At 34.6% G+C, this 18,453-nt stretch overlaps 1 protein-coding gene across 2 annotated transcripts; it reads left to right on the top strand.

The window, feature by feature from the left end:
• Positions 1-630: 630 nt before the first annotated feature.
• On the top strand, positions 631-17,942 carry LOC136808333 (neural cell adhesion molecule 2-like). 2 transcript variants are annotated; one of them, XM_067064864.1, is made up of 11 exons: positions 631-731; positions 4,434-4,703; positions 5,033-5,326; positions 5,768-6,046; positions 8,359-8,489; positions 9,999-10,152; positions 10,723-11,007; positions 12,045-12,311; positions 13,225-13,512; positions 14,058-14,310; positions 15,973-17,942. In XM_067064864.1, the coding sequence occupies exons 1-11, from the start codon at positions 677-679 to the stop codon at positions 16,001-16,003; spliced, it is 2,307 nt and encodes a 768-aa protein (XP_066920965.1). In that variant the 5' UTR covers positions 631-676; the 3' UTR covers positions 16,004-17,942. The 2 variants fall into 2 exon arrangements, with proteins under 2 accessions (XP_066920965.1, XP_066920966.1); XM_067064865.1 differs by lacking the exon at positions 12,045-12,311.
• Positions 17,943-18,453: the final 511 nt, after the last annotated feature.

Below are 18,453 nucleotides of genomic sequence, written 5' to 3'. Positions count from 1 at the left end.
AACAAATAAAATTTTAACTTAAAGAGGGTTTACATTGGACAAATAAGTATGGATAAATAGATAAATATAGGTTGCTCTCTAGAAAAGAGAAATTAAATTCATTACTAAACAAACTCATGAGTCAAATAAAACTATCATTTCTCAGCAGCAGTTTGAAAAAGGAACCGATAAAATGGAGGTTTCTTTCAATAATCTCAGTTTTTCATGTTGTTATTGAGTATATTCAATTGGAAAAATTTTTATTCAATTATTTTTAAAAGACTTCAAACAAAAATTATAAACACTTTTTATTTTTTGGGATTCCTCTCTTTCGAGATTTCTCCTCTATTTTTTAAACGCGGTAAAGATCAAAGGCCGACAAAAAATAGTCGGAAAAAATAATCATAAACTTTGCATAATTAAAAAGTGGACCAATTGTAATCCGAGAGCGGAGTCCACTTTTCGAGAAAAAAAACGCATAAATTATTTTCTCGTGTAATTTGTGATTGATAGCCTTTTTTGTAAGCGCGGAGATATTTATTTCTTCACTGTCAGACTCTTGGCTGCTTGCTGACCAACGAGATAATTTTGTCATTTGTTGGTGTTTTCCATATGTTTTGTAGTATATTTTGAAGTGTGCTTTACTGTCAAACCATTCTTCACACTAAATAATTCTCCATTTTAGAAAAAGTACAAAATGCATGGAAAACGTCTTGGTTTGTTGTTGATGCTTGGGTTATTCTTTAATTCAGGTATGATTTTTCGTCACTCAATTTTTCTGCCTTAATCTCTACATTCACAATTTATCTTTATATAATTTGAGTCAGTTTTAGTTTAAAACGATTATAAGGTATTTAGTGGTTGATATTTTTAGTTTATGGGAACTTAAATTTCAGACGTTTTTAGATCGGTTTCAAGACAGTTTTTTTACTTTGATCAAAATACAAATATATATGATTACAATGTGTAAGCTTGTTTTTGGTCACCATCAATTCAAATTGGAAGGAGTGCTTATGAGCTCAGATTTCTCTTTGGCTATGTAGAAAGCAGAATATAGATGTGACATTATTTATACCTTAACTTGTCTAATATCGACACCGCAAAAATATATACACTTAAGGTATATATCGTTTGGGAGAACGCAAAGTTCTTTTAAAATGTAATTTAAACTAATTACTCCAGCAGAAATTTTTTTTATCGATATCGACAAGATATAATTTATCCCCTATGTACTGGCTGAGGAAAAGTAATGTTTGTGGAGTAATTTGTTATTCAATAGACTGTTGCATTCTCCTAAGCCACTACTATTTTGCATCTCATTTGATCACTGTCTCATAGTCATACAGATCCCATCATCATCCTAGTTAGAGTTTCAACTTAATTCTTGTCTTTTAAAGACATTTTCATCAGTGGAATTTGATCATTCTCAAAGTGTTGGGACATTCAAAATAATTTGGTAACATATCCTTTAGTTTGGGACCTTCTACTAAGTAATACCGTAACTTGGTCTAATTTCGACATCCTTCCTCTAATTCCGACACCCTTTTTATCAGCTGAAATTGATAGAAAAGTTTAAACAGTTTTTCTTTGCTTAGTAGTCAGGAGGAACGATCCTTTTTAAATCAGTGATTTAAACTTTCATATTATTCCTGTCTCTAAAGAAGCGTGTCGGAATTAGACCAACTTAGCTATGGTACGATCATTTCCTCAAATCATGATGTTCTGTTAAATAATTAAAAACTACAACATATAAATTGCCAGGCCAATTAAAAACTACAACATATAAATTGCCAGGCCAATTTTCATGGCCTTTTAGCAACCAATAGATACTGCCACCCCTGAAATTTTGGTAAAATCAGCTTTCTAGTGGGAAAACACTGGAAAAAGTGTCCATTATAGCCACCAACTGGCGCTGTCATGCCTTTCTAAAATTGACCTGATTGCGGTAACTCCACTTTTCAATAATGTTGCAGCAAGGGTGATTAAAGCATCAAGCTCCTGCCTCAAAACGTCACTATTTTTTGGTCTGCTTACCATACCTTAGGTATCGCTGCAATGCTTCTTTTCATTGAATTTAAATAAAAGACTGTTGGAATATGGTGTTCCAAGTAAGGAGCTACTTTCCCAAGAACAAGGAGTTAACATATTGGAGAAAAGTCGAAAGGCCTTGTACTTTGAAGCTTTGATGATTTGATGATATTGATTTGATAACAGGGGTCAATAATTATGTTACAATATCATTTTGATCTTTTTTTTAAAGATTTCAGTCATAACTTATTTGAGAGTAAAAATTTCCTTTGTGTTTTTTCTTTATTCAAAAGGCTCTGATAGGATCTCTGGAAGAAAACATGATTCTTGTTTTTATTTTTATCAAGTGGGTTTTTCATGAATAAGTCTCTTTTTACTTGAGGTGTTTCAGTCTTTTTAACCTTTTCTACATTCAGGAAACAGCAGGATAGGTTTTTGAGGATATGAATGATTTATGACCCTTTTTCGGACCATATGGTAAAATACATTCTTCTTGCATTGAAAATGAACATTTCAATTATTTATAATCCTTTTCCAACCTGAAAACAGTTACAAATTTGATTTTTATTGTTAAGAGTAACAGTATCACTTTTTCATATGTAATATGTTATGAATAAGTCTTAAATGGAGGCAAATTACTTAAATATAAACAATCATATAAAGTTTGGAAAAGTCTATTTTTACTCATAGCGGGAACACTTTCACTGAATAGCAAAAAAAGGAACATCTCTTTTTTAAGTAATCCAGTTTTCTCCCCTAATGAAAGAATTCAAACAAATCTCAAAACAGATGTGTTGTAAAGATAGAAGTCTTTTTATGTTCACTTTTTTTATTCCTTTTCTAATACTTAAAATTTTCTGCTCTTTCAACAGAAAGAAATATCAGACTTTCTGTGGTTTTCCTTATCATCCCTGTCTTCTGATAAAAAGAGGCTGTATTTCATTAAATCTGAATAAGTCACATTTATGCATGTTTGCATCATTCTATTATTTGATTAATAAGCATGGGAGTGTTTTTGAAGGTTTTAAAAATCATAAATTTTAAAACATGTGTTTATTCTGAAATCTCTGTTAGTCTAAATTCATGTATATTCCTATACAGTAAAATGTGTTGTACAACTAAACTAAAAATACTGAAGTGTCAGGTACATGTATCTGAACATATTAAAGCCCAAGTAAATTATGGAGTCTAAAGCTCATATCAAAAGTGTATAAATTGCAACATTGGCAAAAATCTTTTTTATGTCTTTTATACAAAAAAAAGCTTATGATAGTTTTACTAAGATGCTCATTGACTGATGTTTTAAGATTACCCTTTATTAATCTTAAACGTTACAATGTAAACGTTTCTGTATTGAAATGGATTCTTATTAACACTCACAACATGCCTGCAAACAAATCAACCTCTAAGCATGACTGATATCTTTATAATAATGAATCAAACTGTTTTTCTCTATTATAAGATAAGGGTTTATATTGAGAAAATCAACAGGCCGATATTACATTAAAACTTAGCAAATCTTATGTACCTTTTTTCAAGGATCTTCTGTTTTAAAGTGTATAGAATAAAATCCCATTCTATATGTTTTTGTGCATTATCAACAAGGTCAGATCGCCTGTGTTATAAAATACACAAAAAGTATTTTGGTAACTGATAAGCAAACTGCTAAGCAAAGCAAAAAATAGATAAATTTCACCTCTGTACTAACCCATACCCTGACTATCTGTTTATGTAAACCTTATCCTAATCAAAAAGTGCTAGATGAAAATAGCAAGTGAGGGTGCTTCATTATTTAGGAAATCATAGAACCTGTAAAGAGAATAAGCAATTCAAAATGTTATCCTTATTTTTGATAAAACAACCGATTAGTGTTTTGTTCATCGAGTTTTACAACCGTCATTTTTTTAAATATTTATTTAGCATAGTGTCCTCCCGCCCCTTTATAAAGGGGGGGGGGGACCAATTTTGGATGGGTGAGGGGGGAAATGAAAATTTGAATAATAAAGGGGGGAGAAAAGAGGGAGGAAATATTGATAGTTGGCAAATTTAGTGGGAGGATTTTATTTAGGATTTTAATTTTTCATTTCATTGTTGTTTTAAAGTGTGTTTTTCTAAGCATGTTTGTTTACTAACCCATTTTTGTTCTATTTTGTCTATAGTATTCCTTTTGCAGCAAAATTTTACGTTTGTGTCAGGTTGAAATTTGAGAAATTTATATCCGGGTGTATGGGGGGAACTGATATTTTCAGAATTTTCTGGGGGGGGGGCAAAAAAAGGGGGGAAACTAAAAAACTGAAAAGTCATTTGGGGGAAAAAGAGGGAGGAGATTTAAAAAATCAAGAATTTGGTGGGGGAACAAACTCTGGAGGACACTATGTTAAGAATTTAATAAAAGCTAAGTGGCAATTTTTTTATTTTATTTTCAGATTGTGCAGAATGGCAATCTAGATTTAAGATTTTCCAGGTTCAACACGGACAAGATGCTTTCATGAAGTGCAAAGTCACTGGAACATTTGATGGTTTTTACGATAGCAGTGGTCAGCTAATCAAGGACAATGATAAATTTAAAGTGATCAACCCAACAGATGGTTCAGATATTTACACTCTTGATGTCATCGCTGTTGAGGAATCTGATTATGGCGATCTGATTTGTAGAGACACTACATCAGATGATACGGCTACCCTGGAAATTGATAGTAAGATCTGCTAAAAATATTGTGCTTTAGGCCATTACAAATTAATAATACTATAATACTAATACTTTATTATTTATGAAAAAACTCTGGTCATAAAACAATAAATTTATTTGTCTTAGCTAATCACCTGATGTATACAATCAACTGAAAATAGAAATATTATGAAATTTTGCATCATCTAAAGAAGAAAAAGCCCAAGAATTATATAATCATATACATAACCCTTGTTAATTTTTTAAAATCATGGGAGTTAACTACTTCATGGAGCCAAATCAACCATAAGCTTTATCAGAAATTCCTCATTAAATTTTGATTATGTTTTTCTCCAGTTTCAATTGAACCAATCAAGGATGCAAATTTGGCCATCGGTTTTGAAGGTGTAATCAAGGCTGAGGTCTTTGGCATGCCTCGAAAACAAATGGAATGGAAGAAAGGGACAAAGAAAGTTGCAATCATGGACAACTCTGGGAAGATTATTCTTAATGAACAGAACCGCTATTCCATTGATCCGAGAGGTTCTTTGATCATCAAAGAAGTAGTTGCAGAAGACAAGGGAGACTACACTTTCACTGTTGTCAAAGATTTTTCCAGAGATAATAAACCTGTTATGGTTGATACTGGAAGTAAGCTTTTTTCAATTATTAAAAGCTAGGTTACAGCCTTTTCATTGGTTAATATGCACTGAAAAAACTTTGGAAATCATAAGTTGTCTAGTTTTTTCCACTTGCAATGCGTCCCCTTCTGTTAGTTATGTGTTGTGGTTGTGAATAGTTTTGTCAAAGATCTGAAAGGCGTCCAAGAAGTGCATATCACTGAAAGAAATTAGGAAAGTTGCACACTTTTGGGTTTTGGGTTTTGAGATAAATTGCTTTATTAAGGAAACGACTTTTCAAAACTAATTTCAACAATTTTTAGGCTGCTTTCAAAAGTATGATAGGAGTCTTGGATAGGGGTTTTTAAACATAAAATTCTGGAAAACTCAGTTGGATTTTTTCAACTGGCCAACAAAATTTGTATAAAACATGAATATCTACATAAATAATTTCAATTATATATTTTTTCAGTCAAACCAACCATCAAGACAGCACCTGCTGCCTCGTACACTAAAACAGCTGGTTTAGAACTGAAACTCAATTGTGAATGGAATCTCAATGATGGAACACCTAACTGGACTTTCACTCCATTTGGTGGCAACACGTCCACTGAGGTTCCCGCTAACCAAGTTGATAATACTGGGTTGACTTTTGCAGCTGTGGAAACAAGTGACGAGGGAGATTATGTTTGTTCTGCTAGTAACAAATATGGAGAAACTAAAGTTTCAACAATGATCAAATCTGTTATTAGTAAGTTTTTTGGACCTACCCCGGTGGGGTGGAGGTCCTATAAATTAACCCGTGTTCGTTAGTTAGTTAGTTAGTTAGTTAGTTACCAACTTTTCTCGAGATTGGCTCATTCAATTTTTCTGATTTTTTGCACAAAGGTGCATTACTATAAACCCTCGAATGTGACGGAGCCCGATTTTCGAAAAAAATTTTTTTCCGGCCGGTAGAACCGGAAATGTCCCGAAAAAAGCGGTTTTTTGAGATTTTCTCGAGATTTTATCATTAGTTTTTTGCGATTTTTTGCACATAGATGCACATTAGTACTGCCGAAAAGGTGTCGAAAACCGTTTGCCGAAAAAAAAATTTTTCCGGTCTGTAGAACCGGAAATGTGCCGGAAATCGTCGTTTTTTCACATTTCCGTCACATTTTTTCAAACTTCTTTAATTGTTTCTTTACAGAAAAATGTTCTTTATGATGATGCCCAAAACTTAGCATCGTTTGATTTCCAAAATATCATCCTTTGAATCCGGAACTCCTTAAAAATCGCCGGAACAGCCGAAAACCGGCGTAAAACGGTTTTCCTTCATTTTTTCAACTTATACTCCACAGATTTTCATGACTTTTTGCACAATGATGTAAAATGGCAATGCCCAAAATGTGACAGAGCCCAATTTTCAAAAAAGAAATTTTTCCGGCCGGTAGAACCGGAAAATGTCCCGAAAAAAGCGGTTTTTGAGATTTTCTCGAGATTTTATCATTAGTTTTTTGCGATTTTTTGCACATAGATGCACATTAGTACTGCCGAAAAGGTGTCGAAAACCGTTTGCCGAAAAAAAATTTTTTCCGGTCTGTAGAACCGGAAATGTGCCGGAAATCGTCGTTTTTTCACATTTCCGTCACATTTTTTCAAACTTCTTTAATTGTTTCTTTACAGAAAAATGTTCTTTATGATGATGCCCAAAACTTAGCATCGTTTGATTTCCAAAAAAATCATCCTTTGAATCCGGAACTCCTTAAAAATCGCCGGAACAGCCGAAAACCGGCGTAAAACGGGTTTTCCTTCATTTTTTTCAACTTATACTCGACAGATTTTCATGATTTTTTGCACAATGATGTAAAATGGCAATGCCCAAAATGTGACAGAGCCCAATTTTCGAAAAAGAAATTTTTCCGGCCGCTAGAACCGGAAATGTCCCGAAAAAAGCGGTTTTTTGAGATTTTCTCGAGATTTTCTCATTAGTTTTTTGCGATTTTTTGCACATAGATGCACATTAGTACTGCCGAAAAGGTGTCGAAAACCGTTTGTCGAAAAATTTTTTTTTCCGGTCTGTAGAACCGGAAATGTGCCGGAAATCGTCGTTTTTTTCACATTTCCGTCACATTTTTTCAACTTATTTAATTGTTTCTTTACAGAAAAATGTTCTTTATGATGATGCCCAAAACTTAGCATTGTTTGATTTCCAAAAAAATCATCCTTTGAATCCGGAACTCCTTAGAAATCGCCGGAACAGGCGAAAACCGGCGTAAAACGGTTTCCTTCATTTTTTCAACTTATACTCGACAGATTTTCATGATTTTTCGCACAATGATGTAAAATGGCAATGCCCAAAATTATACATTACTTCCATTAAATTCTAATTATTCGTTTTATAAATAGGTAGGTCCATTAAAGTATTACTTGTTTTGGTAGCTTTAATAGGCACCATTGCAATGTGTTCTGATATTTTATCATTGACCCTACAGCTGATTGGTTTGACATATTGTTTGATTTTACGTCACTTACAACCAATCAGCTATTGGGTCTGCAATCTAAATCAAAAGACATTACAGGTGAATATCATCATGAATATAATACTATTTGAGAAGAAACTTTCCTGTAATCCTGTTCCATTGAATTTAAAAATATTCTCTCCCCGAATATAATACACAAGGCACTTGAAGAGCTCGAGGTTTTCCAGGTATAAACACGTCATCAAGAATACTCACGTCTAGATCCCAAGCTGACAAACAACGTCGTTTTAACATTTTTCTAATATTCACAACGTCCATTTAACGTTGAACGTTAAAGATGAACGTTGTAACAACGTTGTGTGTCAGCTGGGTCAGGTTTTTTTACATAATGTTAGTGCTACTTATTTGTAAAACATGCCTGTATTGATTTAGTGGGATGAGGTTTAAGGGACAATATTGGCTCACCCTAATATCCTTTTTTCTGAGAAAAAAAACTAAACATCGATTCTATTTTATTCTAGAAAGGGTAAAAATTTATACACAACCCAGCACAACCATCAAACTTTCTGCCAAAAAAATCAAAAAAGTTTTCTCTTTTCAGCTCCACCTGAAATCACTTCAGACTTTTTGGACACAAAGCAAGTTGTAGGAGATGTTTATGAACTGTCTTGTGAAGCATCTGGTCGGCCTTTACCAACAGTCAACATTTACCAGGGTGGTGTATCTAAAACTGTATGTATACGTCATAATCTTCAGTGTTCAAAGTTTGTCCGTCTCAGACGGATTTTTGTCTTAGGTAGAAATGTGCCTAAGTAGAATTTTGTTGTGGTGATTTTGAAGACGAAAATTGCATCTCTCATGAGGCCCCCCCAGCGGACCCTCGATTCACGCAATCACGCAATTTTTTTTCGAAATTCACGCATTCATGCAAATTTTCCTCGAGTTTCACGCAATAACCCGATTTTTCAGGAAATCGGAAAATTTTTGGGGAAAATCGGGAAAACTGCACATGATCCGTGGAAAAAAGGGAAAATTCACGTATTCACGCACAAAATAGCCCAGATTCACGCATTCACGCAATCAAAAAGTGAGTTTTCACGTTCACGCAAGTTTTTTCAATTCATGCATTTTCACGCATTTTTTTCCAATTTTCACGCATTCACGCAACCGAAAATGCCTATTCACGCATTCACGCAAACCGCTGGGGGAGGCCCTCTCATGCTAAACCAAACGAAGCATCAAATCCAGGAAAGAATAATAATAGAACTTCATCATCAACCATTTCTTGTAACAATCACACAAAAATCAAATCAATTCAACTCATTAAAGCATAAAAACCAAAGAAAAATAGCGAAAGAGCAGTAGCAACCCGTTGTTTATTTTTGCCGCCATCTTTATTTTGACTGTTAAAAAGCAGTATGGTCCGATCAAAAATACGCTTCTGAGTTAGAATCTTCTTAGGTACAAGAAAAGGCTTTTCCGCCTCAAAATTCTGCAAGACATGGAGAATCGGGCCAGATTTGTTGTTTAAAGTCAATTTCCTTCTGTGATGAAAACTTTTGACCACTGAATCTTGTGTTGATAAAAAGTGTTCGATCTGCTCATTCTTATTCGACGGGTCTTACTAAAACCTAAGTACATGAACCAGGCTCACTTTTCACGGAACCACACTACGGTTTCGAAAAAGAAAAATAAAGCATAGGCTCGAACTAACATCATATTCGGCAAATTATGTAACTTTTTTAGAATAAGGTGGAGGAATCCATAGAAAAAATTGACCTCCCCTACTATCGCTTTGATGAACCAAACCTTTTTGTACCATTGCTATTGGTAAATAGATCGATCATTTTTCGCCATGCAACACCCCCCTTAAGTGCTAACCCCTCTTAGGAAATTCTATAAAATTTCACCCCCCCCCCCCCCCTTAAAAATCAGTATAAATAAAAAAATTGAAATTTCGCATAATTCAAGGAAGATCCCCCCTTATCTAAGAATCCCCCCGCCTTAGGTAAGAAGACCCCCCTTAACTGGCAACCCCCCTTTCGGAATGTCATACTTTTGACATCCCCCTTGCTTTTGGTTCATCAAAACCCAAGACCCCCCTCAATGTAGGGGGTAGAAACTATGTATACAATGACTTTAAAAAGCTCGACAAAATTTTGTTTCTAAACTGTTTTAAAGACATTTGAAAAACTTACGTATCGGGTATAGGATATTCCGAATTATCATTCCTTTTAATAGACTGGCATTGGAAATACAACCTTCAACGTCAAAGTAGCACTGGCTGCAAACGGGGGTTACATCACCGATTACAAGTGTGTTGCCGGAAACGGAGCTAAAACGGATACAGGCGCTGACAGAGATGCCGAGAAAAGTATGAAACTCACTATGCTCAGTAAGTCGTCTTTTATTGGAAATTCTTTTCATGATATGCACCATTGCAATGTCTTCTGATATTACATCACGGACCCAATAGCTGATTGGTTGTAAGTGACGTAAGATCAGTTAATACGTCACTTTCAACCAATCAGCTGTTGTTGTCTTCCACTACATTGCAATGGTGCATATCATGAATTGGTGTTTAGCCATCATTCTTCTAGAGGAGATAAAATTAGATTTGGTATTCTGAAAAAGATTTTCTCTATTATATTGGTACTACAACGGCGCAGGTTTTTGCCTGGAAGACTTGGTCTCAATTCTACCGGGTGACCCACGAAAAAGTTCAGACGTTTCCCGACGTCTTGAGGCCGAAGAAATGTCCCAAAGTTCTTGGAGTTTTGATAGTCTGAACTTTTTCGTGGGTCACCCGGTATTTATTGAATCTTGAAATTTGTTTGCTTTTCTATTTTCCCGCAAATAGCAAAAGTGACAAAGCAGAAAAACAGAAAACATCACTACTTGTGAAAGTAAAACCTTTTTAACTGCTCTAGTAGAAGCTTGCTATTTTTGTACCTCATTATTCTAGCTCCTCCAACTATTGAAAAGATCACTGATGACGTCCAATCAGCTATCGGTTTAAAATTCTCCATCGAGTGCGTTGCCAATGGTAACCCCATGCCAACTGTCACTCTCAAACAAGGAGGAGTGGATCTAGTGCCCGCTGATAGCAAAACAGACACAACCTTGATTAACAAGCGAACTGTTCTTTATGAAGTGTCTTCGGCAACTAAAGAAGATTTTCAAGACATTGACTGTATAGCTTCTAATGATATAGGAAGCACTAACAAGACAGTTAAGCTTATTGAAGTTGGTAAGTATCTTACTCTATGTTTTGTTCTGTTTGTAGGTTTTGATGTTTGATTTCGTTTGTTTGATATTACTATAATGGGATAAAATTTCGCGGATTTGGGTGTCATCCGCGAAATTAAGTCTCAATGGAAATTTGGAAAGGGCTCAACTGCGAAATATTTTTAAACAAAACTCAAAAAACGTTAAATAAACTGCCTGTGTTTACTGGCATCAACGAAGCATTAATAATGCGCATTTCAACAACCAACATGCATGATTTGGCAGTAAACGGCACAAAAGCCGGAAAATCCATCTTCTAATAATAGTGTCATACGCGAAATTAAGTCTTCGCGAAATCTTGAAATTTTGCGGATGAGCTCAGACCTGCAAAATTTAATCCCATTAAAGTATGGCATGGTGCTTGTCTTTCTATCTATCTAGCTTACTACTAAATGACATCAATTTCTAACGACCTGTAACCTGCACACTGTTTGTCTTTGCACGTTTTGTATTATTGCTATTGACATGATTTCTAATTTTATGTCTATCACTAGTCCTTGTGCTTTGCCAAAATTCATAGAAAGGCTTTTTTTATCTCTTTTTGCAATTTTAAGATGGAAAAAGATAGCTTCCCAAATGTCTTTTTAATTACTTTTAATGATGAAATTGAATGCAACAAAACCCTCGGCTAGTGGCTTCTAGTATCACATTTTTAAAGTCTCTAATGAGGATTTGACTATGAAACTGACTTGAAAAAATTAGATATTGTCCGCCAATCGAGAGGTGAACTTGTGGACTTACGCAAATTCTCTCTACTACCACAAATTATATTTTAGTTTGCAGAAATTTGTAAAACTTACTTGTTTTTATACATAAAGCAAGCAAAGCCACATGCCTATGTGACAGCATCAATAATTTATAATACTGCATACTTCACCAGTAATTCACCACTAATTCACTCACTTCTAATGAATGACCACACAAAAAAAAAAAAAAAAAAACACAAAAATACATTAAAAATTCACAATCTCGCCATTACACATTTCTAATACTCTTCAGTGAGAGCTGAACCACCCGATGGCTTAGAACGGTATGGCGATGCTGGTCTTAAATATATTGTCTTGTCTTGGGACAAAGTGATGTCTGCCGACAGTTACCTTATATATGTAAACGACACTGAACCACCCAGAACCATCAAAACTGACGAAACAAGTCACCAGGTTCAAAACTTGAAACAGAACACAATTTATCTGTTCAACGTTGCCTCGGTCAATTTGGCCGGTGTCGGGGCTAACACGTCTATAGTATTGTCTACGTCAGACATCAGTGAGTTTTTTGTTTACATTTTATGTTTCCATTGATGGCGGCGCAGGGTCAGCAATCTTGATTGTGAAATGTTTCATAGATAGATTGAATAAGAAATAATTACAACCAAAATTGTTCCATTCTTTCAGTCAGCAGAAAGAACTTGCTTTTATTAACTTTACCTTTTCGTGATATGCAGTACTATGACGGCTAGACGAAATGGGTTTCAAATCTGCCAAAATTAGTACTTTTTTAGTAACTGCGGAATCCGAGGCTCAGATTGTTCTTAATTTGTTCTTGGGGTTTTTGGCCGATTTTCAGGCTCGTTTTCTTATAAAATTGTTCTTATATATAATAAAGCGTTTAGTCCAGATTACTGGCCCTGTCGCGTATCATTTTTCTGTTCTTGTATTTTCCGTTTACCATTTTCGTTTGTTTTTATTACCACGTGTTAGTTTAATCCCAAAGTGATGTTCATTCCATTGGCAATAACTAACAAATATCATACTAATTCCTCGAGGACAACCAATCCGACCATACTAATAGCACGACAAAACTTTTTAATATTCCACTAATAAGGTTGAAGCCTTATAACGAGGCTCCCTTTACACTGAATAACGTCGCATGAGCTCACGGCTCGAAGTTTCTAGAATTATAACTTTATAGCTAAAGAATGGAATGTGTAACGAAATAACCAGGCGCTATTTAAGAAAACTTCCATTAAATGTATTCATGATATGCACCATTGCAATGTCTTCCACGGACCTAGCACCTGATTGGATGAAAGTGACGTACTGACTGTTTTTATGTCACTTACAACCAATCAGCTGTTAGGTCCGTGATGTAATATCAGAAGATATTGCAATGGTGCATATCATGAATACTCTGGTATACTGTATGAATATCTGAATATACTTTATTGCCTGTTTATCAGTTCCCCCAGGAAATGTAACAAATGTTCAAGCCAGTGATTTAACAACCACTACCGTGCTAATCCGTTGGGAACAGCCTGAAAACATTGAAGGGATCGACATCTTATACCGTATATCGTATTGCCAACTCAATAACGGTACATTGGTTGGTGCGTGTAAAAGCGAAGACCAAAAAGACAATTCTTTACAACTGACCGACCTTGAAGTTGGATCGACGTACCAAGTCAAGATATCAGCTGTTAATCAGAAAGTGGTTGGCCACCAAACTACATTCAATTTCACAACACTAGGTGAGTTCTTGTTTTTTTAGATTCATGATTGAACTTTTTACTTTTTTATCACGACGTTTTCTTAAGCACGATGCCATGTTGAATAATTTAAAAATCCAGTTTAACAACAATTACACACTGCATAATCAGTAAAGATACATGTGCATTAATTTTTGGTTTAGTTTTGTCTTGATGTTGGAGTGTTTTAAATTATTCAACAGCTTTCAATGAGCTTTCTGTAGTGCACTGCAACAACAATGGCTCACACTTTCCGAAATTTCGCGGGTTTTTTTTTTGACAAATCTGTCATATTGTAAACAAGAAATTCTCTCAACCGCGAATTTGAATTCCGCGAAACTTCTGAATTTTGAGCTGTGAACCACGAAAATTTCTTAAGGTAGACATATGAGGCGAATGACATCCTACCTTTGGAAGAGTGCTTGGATTTATTTCATTTGGTAAATTGAGGGGGAATAAAATTCATAAACGAGTTTAGGTTGAGATTCTCTGTTCCAGTTCGAATAAATGAGATTAAAATACAATCTCTTATTATCATTTAATTACAGAGGAGAAAGTGACGCCTCCGCCACCCGCGCCTACCAATAAAAAGAAAGGGATGTCAACAGGTGCGATCGCAGGTGTCATCATCGCTATACTTCTCATCATTCTGTTGGTGGTGGATCTCTTCTGTTGTTTCTTCAACCAATGCGGTTTCACGCACTGTTGTACGGAAACATTCTGTGCAAACAAATCAGCAAAATATCAACCGACTGATACCAAGGACGGTGAGAATATGGATGAGACAGCAGAACTAAAGCCGTAAGTCCTTTTTTTGATACGAGGCGTTAGCTCCATAGATTTATAAAGCCCGTAGGGGTAGATGTCGTGCTTTGGCTGAAAAGTGTGTCGAGGTTAGGTAGGAAATCCTAACTAGGTCACGTGGCATTACAATTGAATTTTAGCGCTTGACCAATCAGAAGCTTCGCGGGTTTTCGAAAACAATAGCAGCAATATTCACATTTTTTTGCTTGGAATTGAGCTTAAAGGGACATAACAGTACTTGCGAAATTTGTAAACAAACTGTATGCAGCGGATACAAAATCAAAACAAATGTCACATGTCAAAATAAAAAATCAAACCAAATATGGCTAATTTTGATTGTTCAATTGTTTTACAAGTTTGTTTTGGACACGTGATTTCAATGTTTACATTTTACTACGTTAATGTCCCTTTAATAGATAGAGAAGCATTTTTCGATCCCAGAAGCTTTGTTTCGTAGTTGTAAATCATTTTCTTATTTTGATATTTCTGCTATATACAGCTTGGTCTACCTAGATGCTTGTAAACCCAGAGTCGGCAAATTGTTAGCTTTGCGTGTTATTTAAATTGACAAAATACGCATGCGCTGCCTTCTAATATTAGAATCTAATAGACGATATCGGATTTAGATAAATGCAATGCATTCTGGTTTCTAGGGACTCTCAAAGGAATTATAATCTATTATAATTGATCTATTATAATTCCTTTGAGAGTCCCTAGAAACCAGAATGCATTGCATTTATCTAAATCCGATATCGTCTATTCGCTTTAGGAAGACCAGGATACTGTTCCTCCTGCCATTGAGTTTCAAGCCCGAAGGGCTAGAGGGAGGCGAGACTCCTGGATGGGAAGTGAAACCACTTATTTCCCATCCAGAACGCCCGCGCTAAGTTTTTACACAAACGCCGGATTGAAACTAAAATCTATCGCTAGATTTCAAAAAATGTAGTCCTCCAAAACAAAGGAACCGCTAGATATACAATCCGTCGTCATGATTGCGGCGCGTTCTATGCGCGTTATGGATGGGAAATAAGTGACTTCAATTTATCTTGCCTGAGCTGGCCTGAGAAGGGTTAAAGTTTCGCCTCTAGCCCTTCGGGCTTGAAACTCATGCTTCTTGCCTTCGCTAATGCAATGACTTCTTTCAATCCCTTACAAACAAATATTTTCACTGCCAACTCTCTGCTCACTTTTTGCTTATTCTCGCTATTAGAATAAGCAGGGTTGAAAGTCGTCTAAACTAGACTGGACACGGTTGAGTTTTTAAAAACTTCGAGGTTTGTCATGTGTTGTTAAGTTACGTAACTTCCACCATTATGAACCCAAACGTTCGATTCTTGATATTCATGACGTAATCTTTTATGCAGAAACACCTGAAAAACACCGGGTGTTTGTCACCAGTTTTGAATTAAAACAATGAAACTGGTGACAAACGCCCGGTCTTTTTTCGTGTGTTTCCGTTTAAAAGAATACGTCATGAATATCAAGAATTGGCGTCAAGGTGACCGCCTCTACAGGTTCGAACTTTTGCTCTCATAATGAAGGTGATTACATAACTTAACCAAACATTTAAAACCTCTAGACTTTCATCGGTGAAAAATTGGTCACTTTCTCGACTTTTAGTGCCTAATTATACTATCATCTTTGTTTGTTTGTTTTCAGTAAAAACATTTCGAAAGAAGATGTTGTATGATGATATAATGCATTCACAACCATCAACACACTTTAGATGACATTTACAACAACCATCACTTACTCATCATGTCTGGTGTTACAGTAGTTTGAGAGGAAAAGTTGAAAAAGAATTCATCCATTATAAATGGAAGTACATCAGAGGCGTTAGTCAGGTAGCTTGATAGAAGAAAGTGAAAATTACTCTCCTGTGGATTTATGCTTGTCTATATTTTACAGGCAACTGATGGTAATATTAAACAAAAGACGAGAATCGACTGTGTAACAGTAAATTTGTTCTTTGATATTTGAAGAGTTCGATGACTTGTTTTCAAACGAATATGTTGGATATTGCTTGATTTTTTTTAATGAAATACGTTTATTTATTATTTTTCTTTCTTGATTTTATCAAAATCTTAAATGATTATATTGCAAATTCATCATCGAGCCAGTAAGGAGCAAAAGTCTTTCTCCCTACTAAGAGCAATCGAAATTCATTGAAGAACATTGTGGTTTTCTTTAATCATAGTCATTATAAAAAAACCTTGTCTGTATTGTTTTAGCTTTATTGTCCAAGTTGCGATTTGTATACTTTTTGACCCCGTTACCGTTTCTGACTCTTAAGGTTGGTTTATTTTCCAGTTACATGATCAAAAACTATACAAAACAAATCCATTTAAGGTACACAAGCTCTAATGGTTAATAATAGAAAGACAAAAGCCTTCCAGACGGGGGTTTTTTATAATGACTTTACTTTAATGCAAGTTTTTCTTCTATGATATGACTTCTCTAAAGAGAAAAGCACAAAAAATTATGTTTTCTCTTGTGGGAACAGTCAGACTAACTAATAAATTTCCATTCAAGTTATGGTTAAGTATTTTAATGTAGATACCCGTCCATCCAGGTATATTATAAATTAGTTCAAACTAATACATTAACTTTATTACTAAAAATCTTAGAACTTTTTTTCTTGGAATTTTCTTACAAAAACTTAGGAAATTTTTAAAAAACTAAACTTTAAAATTGTAATATTATATTGTTGTTAAGCTATAGATAGTTTTTAATTAAGGTTTAAAAAATGTTTTAGGTTTAAGAATGTTGATAAGTGATTTTAACCTTGGTTCCAGGCCTTCTTTGCAGACTAAACTCGAGATTCTTAGAATTTTTCTCCTTTGTCTTAGCTTTGATACTTTTTTATTCAAACTGCAGGCTATTTGTTATAAGAAAAAGTAAGATTTAACCCAGCCTGTTCAAGTCATTATTTCAACCTTAAAGATTTTGTTTTTAAATGAGAGCGATATCGTTTGCTTACTCATCAATTTTAATTCACCAGCTTTTCCACATTTGATTGACATGGATGTGGAGCAAGATTGGTCAGAAAGAGGAAAAGAACATTTTTTTTGCTTATATCAGCATAATATAACAATAGGAAGACACTGTCCTGACATGAAATATGTGTCTGATATGAAACGAGTACACTTATGTAAAACCTTTAAAGTGTTATTAAGATAAATCGGATATGTTTATTTTCCCTACCTAAGGCTTCTTAAAAGGTTATTCTTAATTTTAATGAATCCAATACTTGAAGACGTTTTGTGCAATTTCAACGATAGCTTTTGTTTGGTCTTAATTTTGTTCTAAGGTTATGGCCTAATTTCAGCCTCAGGTCTTTGTATGAATTTAAATCTTCTTATAGAAACACGTGTTTTGTCCTGGATCCTAGGTTAAGATTAAACTTATCGATGTAAAGTTTTCTTCTTAAAGATGATTTTATGTCAAGCTCGTTCCCAACTCTCCTCATAAAGAAGGTTGGGTTGGAGGTTGAATTTTATTGTAAATTAGTTGTTTTTTTTGTTTTCTTTCATTATTTCCCAATCATAGTTTTCTTTTCTAAAATGATTTTAAATTTTTTACTTCATATTTTTTTTCTGTAAAGACAATTCATTCGTTCATCGTCATGATTATTTTAGAATTATTGACCCTTATATCGTCAGTTTTATTTCCCTTTTTTGACCTTTAATATATGATAAATTATTAGTCCTTGATGAAATTCTTGTACGAAATGGGAATGTGACCTTTTTTATTTATTTGAAAGGGTAAGGTTAACTGTAATTTCCAAATATCCTAGAATTAAGTTTTAAAAGAAATATTTGACAATTAATTAGGGTCTTATGTTATAAAATTTTTCAGGCTTGTCCGAAGTTTTAAGTTTTTTTTAAGACACAGTAAGTTATGGTAAGAGGGGTTCAACGTTACGATTCCTGCATTGCTAAAAATAGACAAAAAGAACGACAAATTTAATAAAGAACGACAAATTTTGCCGTCTACTCCGTCCACCTCAAACTTTTGATTTATTTCTGTTTATTACAAAGATTAGAGGTATTTAGAGGTTTTAAAGAACGATAAATTACGCATGCGTGTTATTATGCAGGGATTGTCAGTCGGAACCCACTGACCATTTCATACAACAGC

Source organism: Clytia hemisphaerica, unplaced genomic scaffold (genome assembly GCF_902728285.1).
Source record: "Clytia hemisphaerica strain Z4C2 unplaced genomic scaffold, Clytia hemisphaerica genome assembly, whole genome shotgun sequence".
Lineage (NCBI taxonomy): Eukaryota > Metazoa > Cnidaria > Hydrozoa > Leptothecata > Clytiidae > Clytia > Clytia hemisphaerica.
Note: the sequence above shows the minus strand (reverse complement) of the source record. Positions and strands in the feature narration are given on the sequence as shown.